At 38.5% G+C, this 12006-nt stretch overlaps 2 protein-coding genes across 2 annotated transcripts in view; both read right to left on the bottom strand.

The window, feature by feature from the left end:
* Positions 1–12006, bottom strand: part of mrpl13 (mitochondrial ribosomal protein L13) — a 293506-nt gene that overhangs the window by 74646 nt on the left and 206854 nt on the right. The gene's annotated exons all lie outside the window — the stretch shown is intronic.
* The window catches only part of sntb1 (syntrophin, basic 1), a 46622-nt gene that overhangs the window by 16360 nt on the left and 18256 nt on the right, over positions 1–12006 (bottom strand). Inside the window, exons 3-4 of the mRNA XM_077209572.1 lie at positions 7963–8170; positions 1168–1304 (exon numbers count right to left, since the gene is read on the bottom strand). Of these exons, the coding sequence (XP_077065687.1) occupies positions 1168–1304; positions 7963–8170 (345 nt within the window). The remainder of the gene's footprint in view (positions 1–1167; positions 1305–7962; positions 8171–12006) is intronic.

The following is a 12006-nucleotide window of genomic DNA, read 5'->3' as shown; positions in this document are numbered from 1 at the left end:
CTTGCTCTAACTGTTGCTATGTTCTTCGTAAACAACACGCGCTTGCACACCCTGCTGGTGAGAATTGGTATAGAAAAATTACATTTTGATAAATGGAAACTAAAATTTAAAGCAACAAACTAAATTCCCTGATATTCCATGACTTGGACAAAAAATATATAAAATTCCCTGACTTTCAATGTCTGGAATAGACCTTTTAAAATTCCATGACATTCCAGAAATTCCATGACCCGTGGGAACCCTGGCACTAGCATCTTTGAATAGACTGCTCAAAAACACTGCTATTTTAATATGAAGTAGGCCTACTAATCTAGATTAATCGAAGAAATAATCGGCCAATTAATCGATTATCAAAATAATCGTTAGTTGCAGCTCTACTATTAAGTACACAGTCTTGTTCCTTTGTCTTTTTGTTCAATTAAAGTTTGCAATGTTGTGATTAGCTGGTTGGTTTAGTTCATGGCTTATAACTTCTTAACAAAGAGGTTTTTTTTTTTTTTTAAATCCCTATGGGAAAAAACGAATGAGAAAAATTATTGCAGAACCAAGGCCACTGAAAAAGTGGACGGGCACTGTCACATTCTATATACTGGCGTGGGATTTAGTCCAATGAGTTTTCACTGTTTGCGGGGCTGCCCGGCTTGACAGAAATTTGAGATTTCAAAATAAGTTTTGAAAAGTTTTTAGAAAAAAGCACAGCTATACTTTCTGCCATTTTGGACAATCTCAGGGTCAACAAAATATTAACACATGCCAACTGAGCCTGTGATAACTGCCCTATCAGCCCTAGAGTGAGATCTGGGCTGCAGTCCAGTTAAACTTGGACTTCAAATCTATCCCTTGTAGGAATAGCTGCCGCCTCACACAGCTTCAACAGGGCTTTAATAGCCGTAATGCTTTTGTACTGTTTCTTTCCAACTGGCTGAGAAAGACTGCAGTTGTGTATTTCAGTTCCCAAATTGATCAGCACTGCCAACTGCCATGCAAAAAGTGTGAGTGTTTGCATGTGTGTGTGTGTGTGTGTGTGTGTGTGTGTGTGTGTGTGTGTGTGTGTGTGTGTGTGTGTATAGAGGGTTTTGCAGGTGTGTATACCATGATTGGTTTTCCAAAGGTGTGTTTGTATGAACGAGCAAAAAGACAGCCGTAACGCTGTGTGTGAGTGTGTACCGTGTGGCGAGCAGAGGGTAGGTGTGTGTCGGGCTGAGCCAGTGTTCTCTCATGCGTGGCATGCTGTCAAACAGCAGCAGGTCTTTCTCCGTCAACATCACGAGCACCGGCTTCCAGCGTTGTCTTTCACTTTCCGTCTGAAACACACACACACACCCTCAGTAAAGTCAACATGAATTCAAAAGAAACCCCATTTATTTTCTTAATGCAAGTTCCTGTTCCTCATGTATAAAGTTTTGTCTGAAAGTATGCACACACAAAAGTTTTCAGATATACAAGACCTTCACTTTATTTATCCCAGTTAGGGGAAGATTGCGGGCACATGCACAAACTTCCTTCCCCTACCCATCTCCTCCTCGGAACAGCCATACATGGTGCTTAAGCACGTCCTGCTTTTGCAGAGTTAGATGTGTTCCTGGGTCAACATATTTTGTTGATCCTGGAACAACATTCCAGTCCGAAAATGTAATCATAACCATATCCGTACCTCTAAACCTAACCCTACCCATAAGTTACCCCTAACATCAGAGGGAAATGACAGGTGAATGACACTGATGTAGAAGTGCCTAACCTTGACATAAACTGTAAACTTGTCCCTCAAATCTGTTCCAGGATCAACAAAGATGTTGATCTGGAACCTGTTGTACTTGATAAAATAAGGTTCGGAGGTACGCACAATGTCTTTGTTATCATGCATAAACTCTTCAGCACATATTTTACATTGTACGCAAAGCATCTTTGTTTTCTATTAAAAGCATTCTAAAAACAAGATAAATTTACCAGAGAACCAAAACCTTATGACACCTTGAAAGTAAGTGTATTATTCTAACCTCACAGGAAAATAGTTTTTACTTTAAGCGTAACCTAAATCAAGCGTAGCGTTAGTTCTGGCAGGTCTGACTCTGAGCTGATCCACATCTACCTATAGGAATGCAATGCCTATAACAGCATCCATATATAAGCTCCTTCAGTATTATCAGCAGCAATCGTGTTTGTCAGGAGCGAACTACCCTCCTCCATCCCCAGCTCCTCCTGTCACCCAGTCAGGATTTGGCATTCTGATTCCTCTTGAATCAGACTAAATTCTCGAATTATGTTGTACATTAAAATATTGACATTAATGATATCTGCAATACGTTCATGTTGGGTATTTTCTGTTTACCCTCAGCCGCTCTCCCTGCTCTTATCCATGCTAGGCTGCATGGTTGCGCAGGGAGTTCTTGCCCAAAACAGAACCAAACCAAACTGTATGCTAATTGTCAATCGTATTTGTTCCTGACAGAACTTGCAATTATTATTGCTTTTCTCCGGTTCTGCATCTCTGACCACACTGAAAAGTTTCAGAGGTTATGCTTATTTAGACAAACTGCTTTCTCATTATTTGACCATATCATTTCATATTTGAACTATCAATGCAATGTTATTAGGAAAACAATGGCAATATATTAGTATGATTGTATCAACCCTGTTTTACTGTGAATGATTCATCCGTACACGTTATTCCAGAAAAACAAATGTTTGTCATTATCTTAAATGAAATTATAATAACTTGCTTTGCCTCTGAAATGACTTTCCTTTTCGGATGACTTCACAAATCCCTCTTACTTTCACCCCTCCCCTCTAACCACCATTCTGTTGAGAAACACCCACTTAACATGATCCAATCATTTCCAGGTGAATAAAATTAAGCCCCACATAACATTTTTTTCCCACTGAAAATCGCGTTTCACTCCACCACATTACAGAAGTGAGATTTGAATGACATTTCAAGTTGACTTTAATAAGCTCAAAAGTAAACCTGCGCTACAATTAAGGAATAGTTCCAAATGTTGTCCAAATAAGACCTTAAGTTGAGCCTGGATGCGATTTACTGCTGAAGCTCTTGTCTATGACAGATGTCTCCTCAGGGCTTTGATAGCCTGACAGACCACTCAAATCTCACAAATCACAGGGTCAGTTTTCCTTAAGGCTAAAACGAGAGCCCAGCAGGGCCGAGTGCATCAGAAGCAGATGCGCAACCACAAACAGGCCCTTGTTAGAAGCACAAAAAAATCTGCTCACTGTCTGAGGGCATTCAGCACACTGGTGGTTTTTTCCTCATATAATTATTCATCAAGGGGCCGGCAGGTTGGTAATAGGAGACGGAACGGGTGAGCTCTCATTAAAGGGCAGGCTGAGACTGGGCTGCCCACAGCCCTGCCATCACTGCAGTTCTCTATTAGCCAGGCCTCAGCTAATGAGACGGCGATGAAAAGAAGATTTAATAGGGAGGAAAAACCTGCGGTCACACTGAGAAGAGTCATCCTCCATCAATCGCTACAGTACCCACTCACCACGATTTCTGAGAATTTTTAGAAAAAGAAAAAAAAAACACTTCAGAGGAACTGTCTGTACAGTTGAATGTTAGTCCAATCTGCGACCTGCTAACATGCTTGTGTGTGATCATTACAGTTTGTTTTAAATCGTGTTCGTACCATTTTCACAATTATGTGGCAAATATAAAAATTTGTGTACAAGAGGCCCATCAAAGAGGTGGCCAATTGGAGGGAAGCAGAGGGCAGAGAACTGTTGTGTCCTGCTTCATTGTCAATCATAAAATAAACATGCCTTACCATGGCAGACTCAAGAGCTGCATGATTTGGGGGGAAATTATATAACTGTGATTTAAAAAAAAATCTCAGGTTTCTTTGAATGTGTTGCCGTATTTCCAAATGAAACGTCAAGTCGGGGAGGGGCATATTGAAGAGACGTTCCTTTTTTAAAACAGCCAATAGCGTATCACTTGCACTTTCATGACTGTGTCTGAAATGTATAGCGCACTGTGTGATATTCATTACTTAAATAGTTAATGTGTGAAGTAACGGCCATTTCAGATGCAGCTGTAGCAAATCTTTTTCTTATGTATGGGATGGGATGATTCAGATACTCAAGAGCATTTGATTGGACAGAAAATCTGAAAAGCTGACGTATACATATACATATATATATATATATATATATATATATATATATATATATATATATATATATATGCATTCAAAATTCATACTTATATATAATCTAAATTTGAATTTTGTTATTGTTTATGAGCACACCTGCTTACGCATATACAACTCTAAATAAGTATGACAGCAGATTTGAAACGAGCACCTATGATACAAATGTAACCAGGCGTACCTCTTACACGTGAAAAACAAATGCCAAATTATTGTAAAAACTTGTACAAAAGCACTTTAATGTCCTCCAAACTGTTTTCTTAAGTGAATGTAGGTTTTCCACACAGTTATTATTATCATGACAGGAACATTTTACAGTGGAACACTTCAATCAAACTACGGCTGTCACTTTTGTGAAAAATCCGATTTTTGAGACAGTGTTCATTGAATCGATTGTAAAATCGATTTTCCATGTCTAAAGACGTTTCCATTTTCAACGCCAAATATAGGCCAATCCACGGACAACTAACAGGCATTTGGATGAGCATAAAGAGGGCGCTTGAGACGCACAAGTCAGAAATATTTCTGATGATTTATTGGTGAGAAGTGACAAACAGGAGTGCAACATTCTCGAAAAACAATTAGCAGAGTGGACTGCCATAACATCAATGAAAAACATTACTGCAGGCTTCAACATGGCTGTGTTTACGATTCGAAATGTCAAGCAAATTTTGCCTACATAGGCGATTGTAGCCCATGAAAAGAGGTTGAAAATAAAACTTAAAATTCACTGAAGGACTAGCCTACATTGAAAGGTGAAGTTCGTGTAGGATAAACACGCAGGGCCGCTACATTCTCCAAATCAGACAGTGGACTAGAAACATCTGTCGCAGTCTACAACAGTGCTGCATTTATGATTTAGGCTATTCAAAAATCCCCAAAATTATTTTACGTAATGATTCAATCCATTATAGACAACTGTTTAAAAATGAAATTTGAAATGTACTTACTTGAGAACAGGCCATGTGTTTTTTTTTTATTGAACGTAACCGTCCAAAACCCGAAGTGCTTCCATATCGAACTCCTCAAGTTATCAGGGGTTATCACTCGTCTCTCATGTCGCACAGGTTCAGGGCTGGACTGGGACTAAAAATCGGCCCGGGCATTTTGGCCCAGACTGGCCCACTACATATAATCATAAACACAACCGATCTTTTCACGCCCCTGAATATGTATACTAACTCCTATTAAAACCACTAAAGCCATGTAGCCTAATGAGTGAGTAGGAATGAGTAAGAGTTAATAGATGAAATAACAACTAATTGTAAAATACAATCGAACTACTCCACAATGATGAATCATGAAACAAGCTATAAGCTGCATTGGCATTGCAATACCAGTGTTTGACACAGGATTTTTGGTAAATCTGTGGTGGGTGAACTTCTGTCCCTTTAGGGGGGTTCGAGGGTGCCCCCCGTAAGAAAAAAATGTGCTTTTTAATGTTAAATTCATCTATCTGGTGCACTTTGAGAGTTAAAAATTAAGAGCTCCAACCCATAATCAGTGTGCAAATTGAACAAAGAAAAACTCAAAACTCTTTTAGCTGAGATATAGTGTCTGTCTGCATTACACTACTACACAATAATAGTTATAATATTATAGCCATATAAAACAAATGCACTGAAAAATAAAAGGAACTTTCATAATTAGTTTTGTACAAATTTCCATGCTTTAAAGAGATAAAAACATGATCTTTTATTTAGGTGGAAAACATGGTTTACAAACGCGTCTCATTACAATTCTAGTAAAATGCGAAATCGTCAACTATGCAGATGTGTAAATAATGCGTATCTGGGTAATGGGTTCCTCACTCATTGCCTCAGTGTTCTGAAAGTAGCCTATAGTTCTGCTTACCACAGTTCTCTACACTCACTTATTCTCTCCTGATCCTCCTCAATATCCTCATCAGACACTTGAAGGGCCCGTTTCTTTTTTTCACGCTATTTCTCTGCACATTCCTGGCGTTTCTTCTCCATCTCTGACTATTTTGACAGAGACACACTGACACTGCACGCGCGCTCAGAGCCCAAAGAGGGAGGAGTTTAAAGATGTGATTGGACCACCCTAGTGCCAATCAAGAAAATAACCAATGGGCCACTGATCTTCGTGTTTCATGGGCCGGTCTGTTAGAAAAAAAACCTACGCTGACTTTTTTTTGTCCAATGCATTACACCGGCACAAAGATCCCAACGCCGCCAATTAAACAAAACTAAACGAATGGGCCGCCGATGTATGAGTATTATGGGCCGTTTAGACAGAAAAATTGTTTTTTTTTTTTTTTTTAAAGAATGATCTGTAGGCCTATCGGCCCAAAAAGCACGTCGGCCCACCGGGCAAATGCCCGGTATGCCAGATTGCCAGTCCAGCCCTGCACAGGTTGATCGCCATTGTCCCCCATTTTTTTTTGGGCAAAACACCAGCAGCAGCCGATTGAAACTATAGGCGTGTAAAATTGTTGGGAATTTCCTTTTAACTTTCGCAATGTCACGTTTTCTATGTGTTTAGTTATGTTCTGTGATCTTGTTTCCCCCTGTCTTTGTGATTTTGATTTAGTCCTGTTAGTTTTTCCCGCTCCTCGTTTGTGTTCAGTTTCTTCACCTGTGTTCAGTTAATTATCCCATTAGTCCCAGTTCTTTTAAGCCTTGTGTTTTCCCTCAGTGTTTGTTTGTCGTCGTCCTTGTATGGTTGTGATTTCCCTGAAGTTTGTTATTTTGTTCCTGTATGTTTATAGAAATTTTGTAAATAAATCAGCTATTTTTGGAAGTCCTCTTGTCCTCGTCTTCAGCTACCTGCAACAACCTGACACGCAACGCATACTGCACTTTCGGAGTTCTTTATTTTCTTTTTTGCTTGTTTGTGAGTTTTGTTACATCTATCTTGTTTATTTGTTTAATTCGTTTAAAATTAATAGTGTACATATTTGGTTAAAATCGATTCCTTATTTTCATTTTCGAAACTTGTGTTGGTTAGTCCGATCGTTTGTGCAAACGATTTTCGAGCGTAAAGTGACAGCCCTACATCAAACCAAAGATCTTGAGCTAATGCTGGGTTTTATGTAAGAGATATCCTTATGGATCTAGACAGCTTACTTTTACTTAATTGTGGGTAACCTTTTCCATTACATACAGCTAAGTGACACGCAGAAGAGTTACATTTTCATGCCATACAGATTCTTTCATAGGCAGGGATATCATGAAGCTGAATTGATGTGCGTTTATTTTCAGTTGGACAGTTGAAACAGGCTCGTGACATCATAAGCTCAATGCAAAAACAATTTAACATTTTCTTTTACCATCTTGATGGTAATGGATATGACAATGTTGATATGTTTGGTCTTGGTTGAATAGATCTGCTACGCTGCTGCTGTTGGTTATTGCTGTTGCTGCAGAGCAAGTACAGGACTTGCTACTGCCAAATCATATGACACGCTGCTGTGAGCAAGTAAGACATGTTGCTGCTGCTGAACAACTTGGATGGATGAATTAGCAGTAGCAGATCTATACAGGTGGAGCTGGGGAAGGTGGAGGGTATCTGAAAGCGCGCTGCACTGTTAAGGCAAAAGCTGACCAAGTATTTGAAGGTTGAGCAGTGAGCTGATTGGCACCGTGCCCTATAGAGCATGATGTGATTACGATCAGCCTGTGCCATCTAGAGTTTCATTACAGAACTTTGTATATATGGTCTCAGGTTTTTGCGAAGCCTCACTGCGAAAGTCAATAGCACAAGTATATTCATTATACTGTTTATGATCATCACATTTAAACTGCTTTCATCAAATTGAATTGAATCGATTCTCCACCTTTTCCGCTAGCCAGCCGAGGTATCGGATCTCTCGACTCCCGGCGATGCTGTGGCGGCCTGCGTGTTCTCGGAGTTCGCTGATGACTTTGCTGGTGAGGTTTGTGATGGCACTTTGCATGAAAGTGAACCAGGTCTGGGCAGAGGCTGTGTCTGTATGTCTCATGACTATTGTGTGCTTAGCATCAGAGGAGTGCAGCTCCATCTGCCTGAAACACAATAAGAAAGAAAGAGAATACAATTCAGCTTCCGTTTTAATATAAATCCAAAGTTCGCTGGTCAAGCTATTAAGTTATTAAAGGAATAGTTCAACCAAAAATTGCATTTTTGTCATTATATACTTACTGCATGTCTGTTGCACAACATGACTACATTTGGCAGACAAAAGTTTTAAAAATATGAATAAGCATGTTTAAAATATTTTTATATGAAAAAATAATAAAAAAAGATTATGCCAAACTACTTTGGAGAAAGAAAATCCTCTCATACCATCAGTACAATTGTATTACCCTGACATAGTAAAAAAATAGCTAAATTAATCTTAAAAAGGAAATTTTCCCGGCTCATTATAGAAAAACAAGCTCATTATAGAAGAGTATTTAAGTCAGTGTATTAATTGCATTTTTAAAGTATTTTTGACAAAATAGATCTAGATACAGGATGTTTGCCTGAATGAAAGCAACAGCTAGAAAACTAACTACTGCTTCTATAAAAATAAATATAGTAGAGTTGAATGAGTTATTTTACAGAACAGACGATGACATTTGGCAACATTAAACACGAGCCATCTGAGTTGATTTAAAGACAGCAGAGCTCTGGAGTCAACATTAACCACCAGACTATCAGATACACCAGGTTTAAACAGAACCATACATCAGTTCAGTTCATGGAGTTTACAGTGATAAATACTCCACTCATACATCATCTAGAGTAAAAGTCTTAACCTTACACTCCACAATATAATTTGCAGGTGCACCGTGTAGGTAAAAATAGATCTAGCTTCATGAAGACAGAGAGTTTGGAGGGGCTTAGGGGGGTGGGCACAGATGGAGCTGATGTGTTTGCAGTAGACTGGAGGAAAAAGCTTTTTGGATGAGGCCCAAAGAGTTCTGCCCTTTAAGACTATAATTGGGAGATTTTCACAACTAATAGAGATGCCTGTGTCCAATTTAGGAAGTGAATGTTTCAATTCCTTTTGTGGTCAAATGAGATCTCTCTTAGGTAGTAAGCAGACCTCAGAAAGTTAACCTTACAATTCAACCTCAGAGAACTTATGCCATGTTTGGTTTACATAGAAGTGTCAATGATAGACCCAAACCTAGTTCTTGGTTCAAGTAATTGTAGAGAGGAAATGTGCAGCTCCAAACAGAGAAGGAAAAAAACTAGAGATGTATAAAAAAAAATTTAAAAAAAGAGTTATAGTTTCATTTTTGGCCACTTTTTTTTATTCTAAAGATATTTTTGTCTAGGAGGCCCCGCCCACCTGCGAGGACAAACATCCTGGTTATCATATTTATTTATTTATTTATTTTTTCTAAAACACATCAATAGAACCATCCAATGGATTTTTTTTTAAAATATATGCATGGATGACTTTTTTGAGAGGTCACTGATTTAAAAAGTGGATGTTACTGAAGAAAGAGCTCTACGTACATTATGGAATACATTATTTCTATGCAGAGATGCTTGAAAGAGTCAATAACAGTGAAGTCTACAATGAGAAGCAGAACAAACACTGAGCATTTCACTGAAATGGCCAGAGACCAAGTGGAAAATTGGTCACATATTACTAAATTATGACTACTAAAAAATACTATGACTACTAATTAGTAAAGAAAACACATTAGTGGATATTAAAAAAGTATGCCATCACTAAATTACTTTCTTACTATTAACTGAAAGTCAACAGCCATTATTTTTATCGCCATTGATTTTTTTACATGCTCTTAAAATGGAAAAGATTAGATTGTCATTAGGGGTTGGAATATTAAGGCACCACACAAAAACCAAACTCAAACTTTATATAAAAAAAAATCTTTTGAATTTTTTCTCATAGGAATGAATGAGTAACGCTCATGTCAGAGCATGTGTGCCATCACTAGGTAGCCTGGTTGTTGAATGACATCCAGACCCTTCTCAGTCGTAACTGAGTTAAGGTCTAGGGAAAGTTCATTGACAGCTCACTTCCAAAGGGCGTCACCAACAGACGTCACTCAAACTATGTTGGCATTAGTGGAATTGCATTAGCATGGTTTAAATCATATTTATCTGAGCGCTATCAGTTTTTTAGCAGTAAATGAAGAGATGTCTTATCGAACACAAGTTCAGTATGGCGTACCACAAGGCTCAGTACTAGGACCGCTGCTGTTCACTCTGTACATGCTACCTTTAGGAGATATCATTAGGAAACATGGAATTAGCTTTCAATGTTATGCAGATGATACTCAGCTCTATATTTCTTCCAAACCTAACGAAACTTACCAATTCACAAAATTATCGGAATGCATAGTTGATATCAAAAATTGGATGACTAGTAATTTCCTACTACTAAATTCTGAAAAAACAGAGATTCTAATTATTGGACAAAAACTTCCACACGTAATAACCTAGAATACCGTCTAACACTTGATGGCTGCTCTGTTAAGTCTTCGTCGTCAGTTAGGAACCTGGGTGTGCTCTTTGATACCAATCTTTCATTTGAAAGTCACGTGTCTAGTGTCTGTAAAAACGCATTTTTCCATCTTAAAAATATATCTAAATTACGTCATATGCTCTCATTGACAAATGCGGAACAACTAGTTCATGCGTTCATGACATCAAGGCTAGATTATTGTAATGCTCTACTGGGTGGTTGCCCTGCTCGCTTAATAAACAAACTACAGCTAGTTCAAAACGCAGCCGCTAGAGTTCTTACCAGAACCAGGAAGTACGACCATATTAGCCCGGTTCTGTCAACACTGCATTGGCTCCCTATTAAACATCGTATAAATTTTAAAATATTGCTGATTACTTACAAAGCACTAAATGGTTTAGCTCCCCAGTACTTGAGCGAGCTCTTAACGCATTATAGTCCTTCACGTCTATTGCGATCTCAAAACTCCGGCCAGTTGATAATACCTAGAATATCTAAATCGACTGCTGGCGGTAGATCCTTTTCCTATTTAGCACCAAAACTTTGGAACAATCTTCCTAACATTGTCCGGGAAGCAGACACAGTCTGTCAGTTCAAAGCTAGACTAAAAACACATCTCTTTGACCTAGCATTCAGATAACACTCTATAGACTTCTATAATTCAATATTAGGCTGCTTAGATTAGGTCAGCCAGAACTGGGAACACTTCCCTCAAATCCTGATATACTCGTTACATCATAAGAAGAATGGCATCTACGCTAATTTTAGTGTCTTAGTTTATCCCGAGGTTTTCCCGCAGTCTGCTGGATCCAGGCCGTTTCCAGATCTGACGAAGGACTTTCGCCTGGACCTGATGACAATGCAGTGCTGAAGTGCCAACTAGCCTCTCCCTATGGAGGATCCCTATACCACTCTACAGATAAAGCGTTGTGGAATTTTTCGGTTCGCGTACCTACCCAAAGTGATAAGATAAAATAAAAATTCTGCATCAAAATTTATAGACAAGTAGTTTGTTTAGGCATGGTTTGTAAGGAATTACAAACCTGCGCACATATATTCAAACGCACATAACTATAGAATCAATTCTTAATGCGCATGTGAACGTCATCAGCGTCTATCACAGGTTCACGTTTAAAGTCTGTTTAGAGAGAACGGTGTCGTCTTAGCGGCCCCTAATTTAATAACAAATGATCATTTAGACGGAAGTGAATCAATCAAAACTAACTTTACCTGGAAAAAACATTTTTCAAGAGCCACTATAAAACCAAACCAATCTCTGTTACCTTAAATTATATGTTTATCTCTGTAAAGCTGCTTTGAAACAATCTACATTGTTAAAAGCGCTATATAAATGAGGATGACTTGACTTGACTTGAAATGCCTCTGGGATTGGAAAGACCTTAAAACCAATAA

This window comes from Siphateles boraxobius, unplaced genomic scaffold (assembly GCF_051911475.1).
Source record: "Siphateles boraxobius isolate OS27281-9 unplaced genomic scaffold, OSU_SipBor_1 12, whole genome shotgun sequence".
In the NCBI taxonomy this organism is placed as follows: Eukaryota; Metazoa; Chordata; class Actinopteri; order Cypriniformes; family Leuciscidae; genus Siphateles; species Siphateles boraxobius.
The sequence above is the reverse complement of the archived record's forward strand: the minus strand, read 5'-3'. Positions and strand labels throughout refer to the sequence as shown.